This window comes from Streptopelia decaocto (genome assembly GCF_964273445.1).
Source record: "Streptopelia decaocto genome assembly, chromosome: 5".
NCBI lineage: Eukaryota > Metazoa > Chordata > Aves > Columbiformes > Columbidae > Streptopelia > Streptopelia decaocto.
In genome coordinates, this window is record NC_138659.1 from 35251100 (window position 1) to 35270498 (window position 19399).

The 19399-nt window shown below is 49.6% G+C and overlaps 3 protein-coding genes and 1 long non-coding RNA gene across 12 annotated transcripts in view; 2 read left to right on the forward strand and 2 right to left on the reverse strand.

Moving 5' to 3' along the window:
* Nucleotides 1-1862: 1862 nt before the first annotated feature.
* PLA2G12B (phospholipase A2 group XIIB) lies at nucleotides 1863-11149 on the reverse strand (the record flags this gene model as incomplete). Its single annotated transcript, XM_082052375.1, has 4 exons — nucleotides 10803-11149; nucleotides 5283-5359; nucleotides 3841-4006; nucleotides 1863-1981 (listed from the first exon to the last, which is right to left on the reverse strand). Exons 1-4 carry the CDS (start codon nucleotides 11035-11037, stop codon nucleotides 1863-1865), a joined length of 597 nt encoding a protein of 198 aa, XP_081908501.1. The 5' UTR covers nucleotides 11038-11149.
* Nucleotides 3821-10981, forward strand: LOC309439613. 4 transcript variants are annotated; one of them, XR_014184046.1, is made up of 8 exons: nucleotides 3821-3944; nucleotides 4592-4670; nucleotides 6075-7177; nucleotides 7838-7946; nucleotides 8773-8866; nucleotides 9037-9158; nucleotides 9264-9420; nucleotides 10846-10981. It is a non-coding gene; the product is annotated as an uncharacterized lncRNA (long non-coding RNA). The 4 variants fall into 4 exon arrangements; XR_014184044.1 differs by having other exon boundaries at nucleotides 7838-8866; XR_014184047.1 differs by having other exon boundaries at nucleotides 7838-8866; nucleotides 10849-10961.
* LOC309439611 (uncharacterized protein) lies at nucleotides 10977-17495 on the forward strand (the record flags this gene model as incomplete). Of its 2 annotated transcripts, XM_082052377.1 has the most annotated exons (6): nucleotides 10977-11116; nucleotides 12173-12323; nucleotides 13943-14021; nucleotides 14859-14995; nucleotides 16570-16694; nucleotides 17348-17495. In XM_082052377.1, exons 4-6 carry the CDS (start codon nucleotides 14945-14947, stop codon nucleotides 17493-17495), a joined length of 324 nt encoding a protein of 107 aa, XP_081908503.1. In that variant the 5' UTR covers nucleotides 10977-11116; nucleotides 12173-12323; nucleotides 13943-14021; nucleotides 14859-14944. The 2 variants fall into 2 exon arrangements, with proteins under 2 accessions (XP_081908503.1, XP_081908502.1); XM_082052376.1 differs by lacking the exon at nucleotides 13943-14021.
* P4HA1 (prolyl 4-hydroxylase subunit alpha 1) overlaps nucleotides 16846-19399 on the reverse strand; it is a 32008-nt gene continuing 29454 nt past the window's right edge. For all 5 annotated transcript variants that reach the window (XM_082052373.1, XM_082052371.1, XM_082052370.1 and 2 more), the window contains exon 15: nucleotides 16846-18869. In XM_082052373.1, coding sequence (XP_081908499.1) covers nucleotides 18799-18869 — 71 coding nt within the window. In that variant the 3' untranslated portion in view covers nucleotides 16846-18798. The remainder of the gene's footprint in view (nucleotides 18870-19399) is intronic.

The window sequence follows — 19399 nt, forward strand, 5'->3', positions numbered from 1 at the left end:
CATTTGCCAGCCAGCCGGCTATTTAGCGTAGACAAGATAGATTGTTGTTGTCGTTGTTTTTAAATTTTGTCATTTAATCGTAAGAGTATGCTCGCATTTAGAACTGTCAACAGGCAGCATTTCACCAACAAAATACAAAATGTGGGAAATGTCTGGAGCAAGAAATGCTTCCTTCCCATTCCTAGCCAAACATATGTACGTGTTTCTTAGACGGGTGATCAGATTGTGCAGCCTCATGCTCTGATTGACACACACTGCAGTGAACCTGGCAATGCGGTATTCACTCTCCAGTGAATTAGCACGGCGAGGAAAGGACGTCGTTGTGTCTGATCAGTGTAAATTAAGGTCCTCCTTAATAGAAAATAGCCCAGTACCCATCATGTGGTCACTTACGTTTTCCTGGTCTTAATACCGGTGGGGTCTTGGTGTTTCAGGCTGTTTGGGGCCAGATGAATGTCTCATTGCTGCTCACTGTAGAGCAAAGATGACTGGCAAGAACGGGGCTTGAATAATTTATAGCTCCGTGCATACATTTAAACACAAACCAGGAGAAAAATAACTAAGATGAACTCTTTCCATTCTTGTGAAATCACCCTTCTGTAGCCTCAGCTTTCCTGTGGCAGATGGAAGAACATAACCATAACTATGTTTGCAGAAGACGCTGAAGTATTTATGTGGCATCACACGCGCACCCAGCAGCAACTTCCTTTCAACAAGAAACGCAAATGAGAGCTGTCTGCAAACGTTCTATGGAGATGAAATTCCATAGACCACTTTAAACCCTAATTTTGCATGCGATAAAAGCTCCCCGTAGCAGATAGAAGTATTAACTGCGTTTTGGAAAGGATGCTCGTCTCAGACTGCGATGACTCCTCAGCTGGCAGCATCTCTGTCCCACAGAGGTACCATCTAAGTCCTGCCCCGCCTGACAGATAAGCCACCAGGATTTTACATATCTCATCCAAAGCAACCACGAGCCTCCTGTTTCTCTTGTGCAAAAGCTGGAGGGGGATACCCAGCCATTTTGTATAAAAAGGGATCCTTTGTTAAATGATATAGGAGGAAAGTAATTCAATAGGTCTGGATGGTGCTGCCAAAGAAAAGTGGTTTTGTCTCCTGAGACTATGGGAGAGTGCTGGCATTTCGCATCTCAGGCACGATGGGCTTTGGTTCCCTTCTGCCCAGATTCGAGGAGTTGCGCCTGTATCAAGCACACTTCAAGTCCTTCTCATGCTTACCGAAACCCTGGATGTTTTAAATCGTTTTGGGGATCCAACAGGTGTTTGAATGAGCAGTTGTCTCAGGGTGTATAATGATAGGCTGGAGAACGCCAGGGATGGGTGTGAGCAATATACTCAAAGTAAATTACCCCTCTTCTTCAGTCTGTCACCAGTGGTAGAAAAATGTAAATAATGTGTCCATGCACTGGGATTTTCAGGGGTTGCAGAAACCTAATGCCTTGCACTGCAAATTAAGGAGTTAAGGGGCTGGGGGAGCTAATACATGTGTGTCTAAGGCAAATAAACAAGTGAAGCCCCTTGTTTACAACCATCACTACATCTTGTCTCTCTCTCCTGATCAGGCTGTAGAGAAAATTGGCATCGGATCATTCGGGCCGATGGACTTGGAAAGGGGTAGGGCCGTTGAACTGCATCTGTAGTGGACAGCAGGCACACTGCTCTTATAGCCACAGGCCGTCTCCCCTTTCGCTCCCCTCTGCCCAAAAGCTGTAGTTGATGTGCATTGCTTGGCCTGAGTCCCCCGTGCCGTGCGAGGCCTGAGAGAAATGGCCGTGCTGAGGTGCAGTGTCAGAGAGGGGACGCTTGGCAGCAGGCTCGTGCAGTCCGGGTGTCTGCTCTTCCTCACAATTCATCTCGCTCTTCCTCGTTGCAAATGCAGGCGCTCCTTTGGCTGTTCATGAAGGGCCGGCAGCCGAGGGTCCAGACGGCGTTGAACACGGTGTCTGCGATAGATTCGCAAGCTGCAGCGGAGGAAAAGATCAGGGAGGTGAGTAGCAGGCACTTGGGGATGTCTGAGGGCTGGCTGGAAGCCCTCTAGCCTGAGCCCTGCACTGACTTGTGTGGTATTTGCAGTTGGAAGCACGGGCATTGCAGTTTTTCTAAATCCAGAGGTTCCCTTCTGCTGAACTGAGGGCTCTTTTCTCCCTGGGGTGGCACCAATCTGGCACCAACTTCCCTCTCCCTAGCCCCTCTCCTTTCTGGCCTCTCTCAGGCTTTTCTCATTGACGGATCACGTGGGGCACGGCAAATAGCACCGTTTACCAAGCAGGTGTCCCAGCAGACCTCCATGATACTGTCTTTCCTGGCTCCTTCTCCCCTCCGTTGCCTATAGCCACTAGTAACCAAGCTTTCCTGCTTTTTGGGAGGTACAATGCCAGCTGCCAGACAGCATGAAAAATCCTCCTGCAGCTGCAACAGTGGAGCTGTTGATATGGCCTGCCTTACTACTAGCCCCTTCTCTTCCCCAAAAGTAAGCCCAAAATGCTTGTCATTAAAAAATGAGCTAAGGCTAGGTCTTTTAGAGCTTACTCACTGGCACTAATATCAACTGCTCTATGCGTAATAGATTTGGGAAGGTCTTTGGGACTGTCTCCTCTCGTCTTGGCCTCTCTGAGCAACTCGCTCTGCTCCTGCTGCTTTGGTAGTCTGCTCAGCTGGAGAGGTGGCAGCGTTTCAGTGGGAAAACTGAGGCTTTGGTTAACTGGCTGTGCTGCAGCTGGGATGTTTGTGCCCACGTGAAGGGAGTGCAGCTGCTCTTCCCCTGCCTGCTGTCTCTGAACTCCTGCTGAGTCAGGGGAAAGAATCCCAGAGAAGAGCTGGGATGGTGGTGGAGAACTGTGTGACAGGAGCTGCTCGGAGCAGCCCTGAGGACAGGGAGCAGCAGGTATAGAGCACAAGGCAAGAGGGGGCAGAGCAAGGGAAGGAGAGGATGGCTCAGATGTTGGTTCATGTTAGCAACCCTTGTGCTTCCTGAGGCAACCAAGAGATGCTGGAGGAATCTAGTCCTACTTGACTGTAGCCAGAGGTGGCTTGGCTCAGCCAAGGAGTGTGGACCTGTGGATAAGGATGACCAAAAAAGACTGGCTGTACTTGGCCTGTAGCACTTGTATCTCAGTCCACATCTTTATTTTGTCTTGGTGGCCTGGACACTCTTTCACAGAGGTTACCCAATGCAGCCTTTACCAAAAAGCTCTTCTCAAACTTGCAGACTGAGGCTTTTAAACTTAGGCAAAACCAGGGTGGCTCTTGAACGGCTGACATGTCACTAGATCTTTGTCAGCACAGGGGCTGCTGAGCAATCCAGACCTTCCCAGAGCGGCTCAGCCACCACCCATGCTGTGGTGTGTCCCTGCTGCCATCATCTCTTACCTGTGAACCAGCTCCCAGACAGCCCCTGTCCTTGGCTCTCCCACTTTGCTGGCCCTTGGCCATGTACAGGTTTCAGCGTGTGGCTTACTGGCTCTGGAAGGTTTTTTTGACCTTCTGTGAAAGTGTTTGAACTCTCAGAGCAGGCATCCAAAGGTTGAAGGGATTGCTTCCAGGGGTTTTTTTTTGGTGGTTCTTTTTTCTTCTTTCCACATGTGTTTTGTAATGTTTTCCAAATGTAAATAATTCTAGGTGTCCGGTCTTGGGACAGAAGTGTGTGTGTGCAGATCTCAGAACCATGTGTTCTCACTCAGCTCTGACTCATCTGTGACAAGCACAGGACAGATGCACTGCTCCCTACTGCAGACTTACGTTTCTTTTGGCAAGAAAAGGGCTCCCTGCCCTCCCTCAGCTCCCTGTTCCCTCCGCAGGGGCCGCGCGCCGGGAGGCCTACCTTCCACCTTGGAGACAAACCCGAGGCTGCGCTTGAGGTCGGAGCAGATGGAGTGGAGGCACCAGCGGAACTTGGCGTCGCAGCGGTATTTGTTGGCCCCGCAGGTGTCGTAACAAATATCCAGCTGGTTACAGCACTTGGTCATGGCAGGGATGCCCAAATCTAGCTGGGGAGAGAAAAGAAGTGTCCCATGGCTGCCTCCTGGCCTCAGACTCAAACAGCTGCGACTGGGTGAGGTTTTGCAGAGCCCAGCTGGCTTCTTTTCCAGAAGCTACCCCTAACAGCTGGGGCAGGAGGAGAGAAAACATGCTTTTCCCTCACCATGTAAAGAAAGTGGTGACATTAATGCAGGACAGACCACATTCGCTTCTCTTCTGTGTGTCACCTCTGGTAGGGAGATGGGGAACAGGCTCTTCATGACCATTTGCTGGTTCTCATTTGGCAGAGCTCACTGGAGAGCACCCTGCCCTTGCCAGCAGTGGCAAAGGCCCCTTTTCTCTTTCCTCCTTTTTCCCCAACCTGACAACTCCCACTTTTTGGCCTAATAAATCTGCTATAAGTGTTATTAATGCCTAATTTCTCACAGATGCACTTGCAAGGCCAAGCACAAATACAGCTCGGGCAGGGGAGTTCTGCTTGCTTAGAGCTGCTATGGGGGAGACGGGGCACAAAGCCTGTCGACCGGACAGACTGGACTCATTGGTTTATTGTAAATTCTTCCTCTTTTTGGCATTTCTCATGTGGTATTTAGGAGACGAATTGTTTCTTCATTGCACTCAGCGCTCATGACCGCCTGCATAAGGAGGAGGGACCACAGAAATGCTCACAAGGTTTGTAATGAAATGTAGTTTCAGGAACTACTCTAACATGAAAAATGGGCTGTAAAGAGAGGGTTTTTCAGAGCCTAATTGCTGCAGGCCTCATGGGCAGCAGTAATGCATGAGCTAAATAGTTCTTGCTCGTAGAGCCTCATGGGAGTGCTTTTCCTGGTAATTCTGATATTAATTGCTTTTAAAATAACAAGTGGGTGCAGTAATAAACCCCACAGGTTTATTTCAGTGCTTGGCAAAGGCAAAAGGCGTGGGAGGGGATGAAGGGCCAGGTATGGAGAATGCATTCAAGTATTGCTGTTTGCACATCATGCTCTGTGATTGAGCTGCCCAGTGTTGAACGTGCTCCCTGTTCTATCACAAGGGCACGGGATGGCTCAAGGCCTTGATCAAATACATTTCTGCACATGGTGCTCTGCTTGGCCAGGTACCCCCTTTTCTTAAGTGATATTTCCTGGCTTTTCCAGAGCTCTGGCTTCAGCTGCAAAGAGAAGCCATCACACGGTCACTGTGTAGCCTTTTCCCTCCCCAATATTATGAGGTGGTTGCTGTGGTTAGAGAATTGCATCATTTGGGAATGGTGGCCGTGGCAGTACATACACTTTCAGGTACCTTGAGCCCCAGAAAATAGGAGCTACAGCCGTTGGGTTCTTGGGGTTTGTAGTGAGGTCGCGGCATCGGGGCCTTCCCTGAGAAAGAAAGGAAAAATGTTAGGAAAGCCGATCTTCCCCAGAGTAGCACCAAAAAGCAAGGAGTGACAGGCAGCTCCCCTTTGGCCTGCATCTCCAAACACTTCATTCTCCTCCAGGAGATGCAAGGAGTGAGGGAAAGGTGCTAGAGCTGGCTGAGGATGTGCTCAGCTCGCTCCTGGCGAGGCTCAGCAGCCTGGCTTAGCTTGGATCTCCTCTGGCATGGCTACTGGAGCACTGGGTTGTGCGTAAATTGGGTCCCCAGCGCTTCTCAAATGTTTCAAATGGTCTGAGTTCAGTCCCTAGGTCCGAGACTCTCCCCAGCTCTTAAAAATGGGCAAATCCCTCTCCGCAGCATTGGAGTGTGTGGCTGAGTAGCCCTTCGTGCTGGAGTTAGTGTCTCGGACCTCCCGAATCTCCTAGGAGCTTTTTCACGTGCTTCCTGAGAGCTCTGCACAACTGGCATCACCTTGGCTGGGTTTTAAACTCCTCCAAGAAACCACTAGCTAACCCACTAGCTTAGCAAGGGCATTTCTTTCTATCCTCATTTCATTCTCAGAGCGTTGGTGAGCTATGGATCTCTGCAAAATGGTGCTAGACCGTGCATGTCTGACGTTGCTCGGAGCAGGAGGTCGTCTTGGTCCATTTTGTGCAGGTGGTGATGCACTGCCACATTTTAAAATAATTTCTGTCCCTTTTTCTCTGCTCTCCCCAGGTGTGCTTCTTAGGCACAGAGGAGCAAGAATTTCCTTTGTGAATAATTATCCAGTGTAGAAAGAGTCCAGCAGATGATCAGTCCTTCAGCAGCAATTTCTTTCACTTTACTCAGCTATGCAAGGAGCTTGTTTAAAGGTGGAAGAGGATTCTCCACCGGAGAAGTCGTGGAGACCAGCCTGGTGTGGAGTCAGCTTTCTCTCTACTGCCCCTCGATTTGTGTTCAGTGCTGGTTCTGTTTCTGTCCCAGCTGGGTTTACAAAAGGGAGATCGCGGATGCAAAACGAGGTGTTAAAACAAGACATTTGAACTCTGCTCTGGGGAAACTTTGTAAGCCGTGTGAATGTTCCAACAAAAAAAAATGTGTGAGTTGAGCCTTCTCTAAGTCCATCACCTCTAGGGTTAAGTTTCTGCTTCCCTGAGCACTGCTAGAGAATTTATATAGACATAAAAATAGATCTAATTTAGCCCTTCAAGCAGGGTTGGGTTCTTAAAAACACTTCCACTGTTTTCTTGTCAGCACTGTTAATTTTTCAGTACACTTTTTTCTGTCAAGGTACCTAAAGTACCAGTGGGTAATATAACCACAGATCTGCTGTGTTTTTGAGAAGCCCTCACAGGCAAACACCTCAAAAGCTCTGACGTCGGAATGTTCCCAGCACCTTCTAAATTGAAAAATTGCCGGAGAGGTTTTGTTTAAACAACAGATTTGCAAGAAATCAACAACAAACTGAAATCCTGTCCAGCTGTGAGATGCTAATAGCCAATTTTCTTCAAGCCTACAGAAATGCATTGTGCACCAAGGATTTAGCTGTCTGCAAGCCAAGATAAAGCCTCTAGTTGATGTTACCACCAGGTGATGGCATTTCTGTGGGAAGGGGTTTCTCAGTACAGCAGTTACTACTATGTTCCTACCTTTCTTGGCCCCTTTTGAATAGGTCAGATCTGCTTCATGCTCCAGATGTCATATTTTAGTGCAGAAAGCATTGTTATTTGGAGCAGGTAGACAAAGGGCACAAATCAGTTGGTCACAGCACGCCATCGTTATAGGATTATCTTCACACTGAAACATAACTCAAGTCCGTTGGGTTACACTGATGCAAGGTAAGTTCTGAGTTCACAACACGCTGCACATTACGCTGTTTTCATGGTTATGCTATTGAGAGAAGGAATTATGTCTATATATGGGCTGAATCTATATAACCCAAGGCTCACATGCGATACGATGAGCACCCAGGTCTGGGTGCAGTGTACAGTCTAGTTGTTCTTTTGGAAGGGGATGAGCATTGGGACTCAGAATTTAAATGTCCCTGAACTGAGGGATGAGGCAGAGGAAAGTTCAAAATCCAAGGTGGATTTTGCAGGATGGGGTCAAGTTTTAATGACTTGCTTGTAATATTGACAATAACTTAAGTTCGTGCAGCATATTGTCAATTAATGGGATAAGGTGGCAAGTCACAGTAGAAGTGAGACTGCCTGGGGATATGGAGATAGCTGAGTTTCCAGAGAAAACTGGTAAGCTGAAGTGACAGCTATTATAATGTCTTAGAAAGTTGTCCTGAGGAAACAAAAATCTGACATGAGAATTGTGATGACCAACAAAACATTGAACTGCCTTCAAGATGAGCCCTTGCAGGAAACCTGCCCCCTCCTCTCTGAAAAACAAAGCTTAATCATTTGTAAAGTGCCCCTCTGTGAACTCTTTCTCAGCAGATAAAGTCTGAGACACCAAAGTTAACCTCTCTCCTACATCTTGTTTTCTAGCTAACAGGAAAACAAAAGCAAAGCAGAAATAATCGGCGTTCCTGACTCTCCATGAGCCTCCACTCCGTGCTCTCGGCATCATTCATTCCTTGCTCCTCATTACAGACAGGTCTGCGACAGCAAAGGGACTTGGGGGGTCACCCTGGCTGTTTTCTAGCGGCGTTTCAGCAGGGGCCTGTTGCGGTCTGTCTGCTTGCTGCAGGGCATGGCCGGGGGACACCAAAGACAGCTGCCAGCACAGCGGGCCCTGCCCAGCAGCACGCTGAGAGTGATGCTGGTGCATAGAAGCATCGCTGAGGAAGCCTGTTCTTGGGAAGAAGAACTATTTCAGGGCACTGCCTTGTTGGCACAGCCTTAGAGGAGAGCGAAGTTGAGTTTCTAATGGGAAGCACGTTTCCCTAATGCATTTTAATATCTCCAGGCTGTTGTAGCTGTGCCAAGAGACTGGAAATCGGCCAGCTGGCTGGAACAGCTGCTGGCGATGCAGGAGGTCTCAGGCACTGCGGTACTGGTACACTGGCAGCGGGAAGTGAATGTATTTGTGGGCGAATAGATGATCTTGGGGCTCTTTGCTGGTTTGAGTGGTCCATTGTTACTTCTGCACCGCAGGCTTTGAGCAGACCTTGCTGCACATACCACAGCCTTCTAGCACTGTGTGGAGAGCCTGACTTTAAAGGCTCTTTTCCCACAGCCTGGATGTTCCTCCTCATCGTAAGCCCCCCCCAGGACCAAATGTTGGGTAAAACCTTGAAGTCCTGCCTGGCCAGACAGCTGAAGGAAGCTATTGAGGGATTTACTTCCAGTTGAGGCTGTTTCCCCCCGACAAAGACGCCCAGAGAGATTTTGTGAGGAGAAGGAGATATTTGCCAGCAAATGCGAGTGTCACCCTAACGTCCTGATTTAAGGGAGTAATCCATCAAGTTGGTTGTTTTCAGACCTCACTAGCTGCTGAAAAACCAAGAGGAGAGTCCTAGAGCCAGAACAGCCAAGTGCTACGTGCTCGACTGAAGATGGATGTGGCAATCACAGGTGAGCCCTGACCTTTAGCGTGGTAAAATAAGCTATTATCGGTGTCTCTTGCCTGAAATGAAAGGGAGTAAAAGGCATAATTTTTGCTTTGTGCCTGGGGAAAAAGCAATTGGCCCCTGATTCAGCAGGAAGATGATGAAGATGGTTTGTGTTTGTTGTTCTGAGCACAGACTGGGTCTCACTGGTTTGGGATCATCGCTGCGTCCCCTCCACTTGCAGTTTGCAGTGTCTGTGCTAGAGACCAGCATGAACAAACGGTCCTAGAAGGGTCCAGAAAGACTCCTGGAGGCAGGTGGGCAGCTTTTCAATAGTTTGCTCCTCCAGCCAGTGATTAATGAGTTGTTCAGCAGAAGATGAGAACAGGGCTAACGACGTGCTTGTTTGTTTTCCATTCTAGGTAAAACATTTCTTCCATAAGATGCAGGATGCTCTCAGGGAGCAGGCAAGCATTTGCACCGCTCCATGGAGATGCTTTTCCCCCTGCCCAGAGCGCAGGATCAGGGAGAGTCCCGGCCTCGGGATGTGCCCAAGAGCGACGACTTCTCCAGGACTTGGTGAGTCCTCAGGCTCCCTGAAACGAGCTCTGAATATCAGCCTGGCCTGCTGCTCCCTGTTTGCTGTTAGCGTGGGGCCTGGGGAGCAGAGCTGGCAGGAGCGGGAGGACAGATGTATAAACATCGTTTAGAAACAAACCAAAACAAACTAAACAACTTTAAGGCTGATTTAAAACTCTCCTTGTGGCCCCACTTTGGCTAAGCGTGGCCCACCTGCCCTCTTGCCCTGACAGGGAGCTGGGGTCCCAGCCCTGCAGCATCTGCTGCCCCCGACACCCTCACTGCTGGCCGGGTAGGGGTGGGAGATGCCTCTTCCCCCCGGCTGCGTCTCTCGGGGAGCATTTACAGACAGGCCTGCACAGGCTGGAGAGGCACAGTGTGCAGCCCGTGTTTGGGAGGAAATGTGATGTGTGCAGACTGCACCTGAGTCGGGGGATCTCTCCAAAGCATGGAGTCTGTGTCTGTGAAGAGGAAGGAGAGGGGTTGAAATCACCTCCCTGCTCATCAGCATCTTGCCCAGGCTGTCACTAGGGACGTGGGATGAAGGTGGTGGGAAAAGGGCGGACTGGCAGTTGTGGCTGGGCAGGCTGAGGTGACAGTTGTGGGAGGCTGGGGAGAGGACACAGTCTGTAGGAAACCTCCTTGCTGTTCCCAAACAGGTTGTTTCAGCAGGAATCCTGCTGGTGGCTGGTGCTGCTGGTGCCTCTGCCTGCCCAGCACCCCCCAGAGCTCTGCACACCCAGTCCCCTGCCCTGCCCGCTCCCCCTGAGATGTCATCCCCTTTGTCCTGCTCCCAGAACAAACCAAACCCTTCTTTTTTAGTAAGACCACTCTGAAGTCCGAGGCAAGTGGCAGCTGCCTTGTTCTGCCTTGAGTACTAAAGGTTCCTCTGTGGTGACCGCCGGTCTCGTGTACCTTGCTGTTATCTCCCCTCTTCTGGCCCATGCTGTTAGCCAACTGCTGAATAATGACACTCCGAAGGTTGCTGAGATTAGGGCTGCTGGTGACACAACCCCCTCTGAGTCAGATTTGCAGGGCCTGCAAATCTGTTCTCCCCTCCAGGGCCTCGCTGCCCACCCTCCTCCTCCTCTGCAGGGCTCCGGGCAGCCCGATCACCTCTGTGCCCTTCCTGTAAAACCCTGTCCTCTCCTTTTGTCCCCTTGCATACAGAGCATTGGCTTCAAGATCAGTCTGAGAGAGAAATAGGAGGGTTCAGTGTGCCTGTGCTGGCACTAGCAGAGGAGTTGTGTGACTTTTTGGTCAGGTCACAGATAGGAGCTGGTTGTGGTCTTGGGGAAGGAAAGTGCTGTGAGTTTCCACACGAGAGGGAAAGAGGGGAAAGGGTGAGGAGAGGGGTGGCAGCAGGAGTGAAGTTCACTTACCATATCGACATCTGTACTGACAAACGCCATTTTTTCCCCCAAGCAGCTCCAAGAAGGAGTCGAAGTAGCTGTTGACTGTTTCAAAGCTGTCCCGGATGGTCTCGATGCCCCAGTCTGAATAGGATGACTCTGCTTGGGGAGCTCGGTGGACCGTGTTCTCCTGTGTCGTTTCCTCGGCGCATTGCCTCAAGCCCAGTGTCAGGCACAGAACGGCTGCCTTGAAAAGCAGCTGCATGCTGCAGTCCAGATCCAGGCCGCAGAGCCCCCGTGCAGGCAGGGAGGAGTGGGACCGAGCCGTTGTGCGGAGCAGGCAGGTGAGCTCCCGTCTCCCCTGGACTTTAAACACTGCTGAGGGACCCAGCATGAGGTCACCACAACCAGAGTGCAAAGTGCACAGCGGAGATCTGGACCAAGTTCACCTCGCAGAGTAACACCGGGGTTTGTGTTTGCACAATCCCGCTGGAACGGGCTCAGCCCCTGCCACACTGGGGCTTCAGCCTCCCCAAAGGGGACTGGTCCCTGGGGTGGACACAGGGACGCTCCGCCTGCCCCACCGGCACCACACAGGCTGCCCCTCTCCCTCCCCAGCCTGCTGGGAGATCAAGAGTATCTCCTTGTCCAGAATTTCTGCTGCTCAGGTAATGGGAGTAATGGATCATGAACAGCCTGAGGATAAGGAGCACCCCTTGCCTTTTCCCTAGGGAGGTAATGGGGTGGGATGAGACATCCACCCAGCCTGGGTGCTGTGGGGCATCGCTCCTCACAAAACCTGCAGGACCCCAGGGCTGACACCCCCAGAACAGGCTGCCTGGCAGGGATGTGCCCGGGACAGAAACCGGTGGCAGAGAGCACCCTGTCCTGCTCTGGCTTGAGGGTGCTGGTGGGCATCGTGGGTGTTGCTGCTGCAAGTCTGGGTCTAGAAACACAGCATTTGGGGCAAACCCTTGTTGCGTCCCCTCCAGTTAGAGGATCAATGATCTAGATTAATATTGGCCTATGATGGGAGTCCCGAAGGCTGATGTTAGATGGCTGGTTGTTACAACTGTTGTGTGACAACAAAAAAACGAACAAACACCAACAGCAAAAGACAACGCAATCCACCGATCAAGAATAGAGAAGGGAAACGGTATGGGAAGGCTCTGGCTGCTCTTGGAAAGCTTTTTGGATGTGCTGCAGCACAACACTGACCCTCTGAAAGAGCAGATGGACTGATGTCCGTGGATTCCAGTGGCCAACTTCAGCAGCCATTTCTGTTTGACTGGCCAGGCTGTTGAGCAGAGACTCTCCAGGGACAAAGGGGAGACAGGCAGTGGGTCTTTCAAATACATAGCAAACGTAAGTGCAAATTCTGACGTTTTATTGTTTTGCAGGAGACTCAGCCCTGCTGCGTTGGTACCTCTGGAACTCCAGAGCCCTGCAGTGCCCGAATGCCTGCGCTTTGCTGTATATGGCCCTGCGTCCTGGGCTCCAGACGTGGGGAGAGGAGGAGGGACCACAGCTGGGTCTCGGCTTCTCCAACAGGTGAGTCAAAGAAGCGGGGAGGAGAAGCAAATGAGCCGGGGCGAGCTGCTGCCTTTGTGTTACATCTGTTCTGGTGCCCACCACTGACGACGTTCGTGCTCAGCGCCCCTCAAAGGGGGCGTGGGGGCTGCTCATGTCGGCAGGCGGAGGTGATTTGGTTGCACAGCCACAGCGGATGCCTGTGTGGTGCCTCTCTGAACACTGTTCCCTAGCCGGAGCTGCGCACTGCTGCCCCAGCCCACAGGAGGACGCTAAGCTGAGTTACAGCGTGCAGGACATCCCCAAGGGAACCTAAAACAAGCGCTGTTTTTTGGGAGATAAACCCAAAGACAGAGGCAGACAGCATCAGGAAGGGAGGTTGGCAGTGTCTAAGCTGCAGACAAAGAGGTGGAGCGCTGCAGTGCCTGGTGAGAAATTATGGTGATGTTTTGGTTTGAGCTAGAGGTGCCAGGTTGCTACTGAATGGTACATTCTCCCGAGCCTGGGAACCAGCAAGTCCGTGCCTCTGGTGAGGCTTTGTGGAACAGGGTGTCATCGCGGGCACAGAGCAGTGGGGACGCTCATGAAGCGAGGGCTCCACTGCAAAAGCACTTTGCAGGGCAGGGCTGGAGAGCTTGGGCCTGCCAGTCATGGGGGTCCCTTGAATTTGTTGTCAAGGAGTCCCAGTAAAGGGAAATGTGGGTTCAACAGTCCCGTGCTGTGTCTCTGTTGGCTGAATCACTGCCCTGTACGATGTGCTGGTTTGTGGCCCTAGTGCTCTCCACCCTCAGAAACGGCCTGGCAGCTGTTAATGTAAAAAAAAAAAAAAGAGCAAAATAGCTATTCAGAAATAGCTTGGAAACACAGCGTAAAGCCCCTGGGTGGCTGTACTTCGTGCCGCGCTTTTATGCGGAGCCTTTTAGGGTTGCTCTGGAGGCAATTCCAGAACACGGCTTTTCTTCGTCATCCCATAGTCCCTGGTGGCTCATCCATGTGCTGCTGAACATGGACAGACGGAAAAAATGCTGGCGGGACTGCAGAGGGTGCGAAATGCCTGTTGCATGAGTTGTCCGTGCTGCGCCAGGCGGGACAAGCAGCCTGCAGGGGACTGTGTGCAAATCAGTCGGAATGACAATGGTTAGGAAAGTGGAAAAGAGCGGGGGGAGCATCTGGCAAAGCGCAGAGCCTGGGGAAAGAGGAGCTGGAAACTTCCCTGCAAGTTCATCACTTGTTGTGTCAAAGCAAAAGTTTGTGAATGAAAAAGCAATCTTTAGGTGCTCTCCCAAAATGTGGCAGCCCCTTTTCCCTGCCCTGGGGATGCGCCACCCTCTTTCCTTAGTCCTGCTTCTTTCCATCCCTCCCCACACTCGTCTCCGGATACATTTTCAGTCCAGCTGCAGGCAGCTTGGTTGCACCCAAACTTCACAACCTGAAGACCAGGAAAAATGGAGGATTGAGTAAAACTAACAAACACTACACAAAACCTCCCCCCACACACAGTTATCTCGGGGAATTGCTGCTCAACAGCTGCAGAAGTGAGGGCTCGGTGAAGCGGGTGTGCACAGCGGGTACCTGCAGCTTGCCTGCCCCACCACAGTTGCAGATACCCGCTCCCTGTGCCAATCTTTCTCTCTTTTAAGCTTTGAGAGACGCAGATGTTGTTTGCCACGACAGTGAACTCTGATGACTGGTGTTTCTGAACCTCATCTTGACCTCGGGGTGAGCAGCTCCTGACTCTGTGCATTCATTTCTGACTCCGTAATGCTTAAATTTAGAGCAGCCCTTGGGCTGCAATGCGTCAGTCAGTCCCAGCGACACTGCCAGACTGTTGGCAGCTCCTGTCAAACAGAGGCAGAGCTGACTAAGTTTAAGCTCAGCCTAAAGTGGGGACAATAGGCACTTGTAGTTAAGGTTAGTGGGTAATCTGCAGTTGGTTCCAAGCCTGGTTTGGGAGCCAGGTGAGTCACTGGTTATTGGGACAGGAAATGTAGCTGGATGATGAAATGCCCGAGTCCCTCTCAGGCAGTCCAGCGGCTGGAGGAAGGCGGGTGGGTGGTTCAGGACCTTCAGGGAGCTGCACCTGAGTTCTTGCTCTGGTCCTGCATCTCGTCCCATGAAGCCCCTGTGCTCCTGGCTTGGTAATACCAGCTCAATGGCCACATCTACCCAAAAGGGGCAGCCCCTCTTCAGCCATTACCCGCCTGGGGCGAGGAAACACCCCAAAAAGCTCAGAGGGTTGGAGTAAGCCCGTCCTCTTGTTCTGCTTGTGTTCTGGTGCTGGCCCAGCTTGCCGAGCGCGACACGGCAGCAGTGCAGCAGCATGAGTGGGGTAGCCTGGGATGAAATCGATTCACATTTCCAAAATTAAAAAAACGCTGGTACACTTTAGCCTTATTTCCTCTGCTGTGGCTGCCAAATCTGCAAGCGCATGAGCTGCGTGTGGAAGGTGGGCAGCTCCCCAGCCGCAAGCCAAGTGCTGTATCAGCAGCGCAAGGCTCCATCCCACAGGCAAAGGGATCAAGGCTTCTGACCAGCCCATGCTGTGCTTTTTTGCAGGTTCCCGATGCCCACAAATGAAGTACGAGCTCCACTGTTCTGACGGAGTGAAGCAGTGGAGTGAAGCAGAGGAACAGCCGTAGCCTATGAACCGCAGAAACTTGATTGTGGAAGCCATCAACCGGCCCTTCCTACAGGTAAGTGCCGTCTCCTGTTGCGCTGGGGGTGTCTGTTGTAGGATGCTCTGATCATTCTTCCCCTCCCTAGAACTATGACCTCTTGGCTTTAGGAAATGAATGGATTTGTTATCCCTGGAGAAGGGTCTCTCAGCAGCTGCCCCTTTGCTGTGTGTTTTGAGTTTCAAGTGAGAAGCTCGTGCAGTTCCCATGTCACTGTTAAACCCCACACCAGCCACTGCCATAAATCAGCACGTTGGGCAGACAAGGACTGAGCCGCCCTCCTCCCTCCCAGCACGTCAGCTCCTTTCGCCAGTTTTTGAGCACAATGTGCTTCCAGCCCGGGATCATCTGCCCACCGCTCCGCGGTTCATTAGCATGGTGTGTTTCCAACTGAGATGCCAAGTTTGGGTCTGAGAACGTGTTTAATAGCGATTTGTGGTATGAGCATCTTCTGCACCTGCCCGCCTAGATGATGGAGTGAAACAAATGAGCTTGGTTTCCAGGAAACACATATGGTGATAAAAATCTCAGCCTGAGATCGGATTTACAACAGCCACATAGGAAGAGAGTTTAATGTGGAGGATTTTTCACTGCTAATGGCAGTGGCTTTTATTTTAAGCCCTTTTTTTTTTTTTTTTTTTTTACATTAAAATTTTTATTACAAAAGTCCTTAATAGTAAGGTAGTTTCTCAGTTGTCAGTCACTGTGAGCCAGATGTTTGTCAATCACCTTTAATACAGAACTAGATTCACACAGGAGCCCCGCTCTTGATCCAAAAGCCCTTTGAGAAATGCAGGTGTGTCTGCAGGTAAAAAATTAAGCTTACCCCTTCTCTTCTAGTAATCTGAACGTTTTGATCCGATGCGCCTCAGCAGACTTGAGCTTAAGTTTTGAGGGATTCTTATTATTATTTTTTAAACTGAGTGAAATATTCCACTGTTAAAAGACAAACTATTTTTCTTCCCCCAAGACTTGCACATCATTGAGTAGTTCGGTGCTTTAAAAAGTCCTGCACTAACCCATTTTTACTGGCCGAGTGATGCCTCTTAGAGACTGTTGTTAAAATGCTGTTTAACTCTGGGGGGACTGGCAGCTGAGGGGAGGGAACTGCTGAGCAAACTTCCCCAGCATCTCCCAAGTGTGTCATTCACCTTTTGCTGTTGGTTGAACAAAACAACCCTCCATTGCTTAATAGAACTGCGATTTCTCATTGCTGCGACCATTCCTTTCTTCATTTGACATATAAAGACCGTAGTGTTTTTTTCCACTACAGCAGTACCTAAGCAGTCATTAATACTTTTTATTCAGTATTCAAATTTTACAGTTTTAAGCTTTCAATTATTTTAATGTGTCGTCAGTCCTCTGCTCACTTGAGGGGGAAAAAAAGCAGCTTTTCTGCAACAGTACAACCAGATGCTGTTTTCTAAATGTGCTCATGGTGGCAACACGTTGATAAAAAGAATTACGCTTGTTAACTATGCAGGATCAGCTCTTCTAAAAGCATTTACAGATGCCCTGGAGCTACTGAGAGAAAAATTAATGCCCCAAAGACTCCTAACACCACATTGCTCAGCGTGTTCTTGTACTTGCAGGAAGCGGCCGGACAGACCTGCAGCCACAGTTACTTCTGGAGCTTAGAAAGTAAAACAGATGGGAAAGAGAAAACCATGGCTAGGAATGGAGTTGAACGGCACCGCGTGAAGGGGAGAAAACTCAGGTCAGTAGAAACACTATGGGGTTTTTGTAATTATTACAATTTAGTGATCAAAAATAAGCTCTGATTGCCTTTTCTTTGCCAATTCTGTCTACATCAGATACTGCTCTAGCGTGGCAGCGGTTGGGAATGAATGAGCAGTACAGACAGGAGGTGGAGCTCTTTCTGGGTTTTGTTTTTATTTGTTTCCGTAAGCAATGGCTGGGCTGTGTTTCACATCTGCCAAAAGCACAGGTAAAACGCGAGAAGGTGCAGGGCTCAGGGTGAACAGGTAGGCAGGTCCCATTGCTAACAGGCTCAGTAGAAATTTAACAATGCGTTTTCCAGCAAAGATTTTAAAGTGTCTTCTGAAAGTTTGCAGTTTCTCAACCTATAGTACCTTAAACTGCATTCTCAGTGTTCCAGAGGTATTTCTAACATGTTAAGAGTTGTTTTCTGTTACCTTTTGGCTCAATTTTCAAGGTTTTATTGAGGCAGAAAATCCAATTAACTACAATTGGAAGTTTTTCCTTGGTAAAGACTTCAGGCCTGACCCCTGAATCAGTAAAACCATCATCATCCAGAAAATCAGACTGGTTTAGGTAGGGTCTGGCACAGCTCACTCTGATTCTTGTCCTCGTGCTAGTGGAATATTTTGGCCATTTTTGCTGTTGCAGAGAACCGGCTCCGGAAAGCGAAACCTCCCTGCGGCCTCTCCCCACCCTGCCGAGCTCTTCTGTGCTGGGGACGAGCAGGACAAAGGTCAACAGCTACAGCAGCCACAGTCGCATCTCCCTCAGAGGCTTCAACTTCACGTCAGCGTGAGGATGACTCGTCACCAACTACGGTCCCTGAAAGTCACCGAGTTCCTCCCATGCAGCACCGCTGGCTCTGCGTGGGCGGTGTGAATCAGAACGGCTGGTGGGAAGGGCAGCAGCGAGGTGAGCAGCACCAGAGCCTCTGGACGAGGCCCCTTCCCACCGATTCGAGGGCCAGCGGCAGCAAAGGAGAGAGGAGGCGGCACGAGGCGCAGCCGCGCAAGGTGAGCGACACCAAACCGTCCAGAGCGGGCACCTTCTCTGGCTCTGTGGGTAAAACCATGTCACCGCTGCGGCCTGCGCTCGGCCTGCGCAGCACAAAAGAACCTTTGCAAAATCAAAAGCATCTAAAAAAGACTGAGGATTATAAATAGGCCATCTGTTTCTCACAAAAACCTTGAGAACTGGGAGGACAAGGGTGGAGAGCGGTCTGTGAGGACTATGTATTACCTCATAACCAATTTGAAATTCCAGTGTCCTAAGGCACAATTACTTTGATTAATGAAGAAGGTAATGTTCCCATCCCCGCTGCCCAAGGAACAGATGTAGGAGTTTGCTACTAAGACAGAATAAAAGCAGCATTTGTTTATGTGGACAAACATTAAAGAACAAAATGTGGTGGGAAGGCGGGCAGGAATTGTTGTGGCTGACACAGCACTGCGGGAGCAGCTCGGCTGTGCGTGTGGAACCGCTGGCTCACGTCTTCGACGTTAAGAGCCAAACTGACCACAGAGGCTGAGGAGACGAGTTTAAAAATCAGGGCTTTTGTGAAAGTGGAAAAACAGGCTAAAAACACAATAATAACCCGTTCCCCAAAGAAACACAAACCGTACCCACAGTTCTCAACAGCAGTGGTTGGGCACTGGAGAAAAGCAAGGAGTTGAATGTCTGGGAATGGAGGAGCAGGACGGGGTTTAATTCGGGCGCCCTCCCGTTGCACCACCTGCCCTGGGCGGAGCAGCGTGGCCGGGAGCACGCGGAGCCAACACTCTTTCCGTGCCGTCAGAGGGGTGATGGTGAAGGGAACACCACACACAACACCACTGTTAGTTGGGGCCCTGATTTGTATTTTGTCCTTTTTGTGTTTCTTTTTTTTTTTCTGTAACACTCATAGACCTTAATATGTTCTGTTCATAAAACCTTAAGGGGATATTTTAAGGGAACTAAAAGCATGTTTGTTTTGTCCACAGATGAAACACTGGTGTAGCTGAAGGCTGAACCTGTAGTGGAGTGTTAGTCGACTGTAAACTGTAGGAGATGTGTGCATTTTACACAGGCTGGAGTCGCAGGAGACCAAGGACGAGTCTGCATCATTCCAACTCTGATAAAGTGCACGGCCTTCGGAATTCCTGTCCCCGCTCGTGGAGCCATTTATTGGATACTGCAAAGACATCAATGGATTGGATCACTAACTGGTTAACTCCTGCTTCTGTTTAAGCTAAATCTATGCTACTGGCCACCTTTCAGTTAAGCACAGGATTATCTTCATTTTCTAAAGTATTTCAATATACCCAGATAAATGTGAAGTTGGTCTAATAAATACAAGAGGGGAAAAAAACATTCTAGTAGCTACCAAAAGACTTAAAGTAGATATAGTATTATATATAGAAAATGCTATTAGATATAGTATTAATGTACTTTATACTTGTGTGTGTATATATATAATGCTACTATATATAATATAGATAACATAGTATATATAGAGAGATATGAAGTATATAAAGGTAGGACCATTTATAGTATTATATATAGAAAATGCTATTAAAGTAGATATAGTATTAATGTATTTTATACTTGTGTGTATATATATAATGCTACTATATATAATATAGATAACATAGTATACAGAGAGAGATATGAAGTATATAAGGTAGGACCTCATTTCTGGCTGTGTTTTTCCCCCACTGTGAA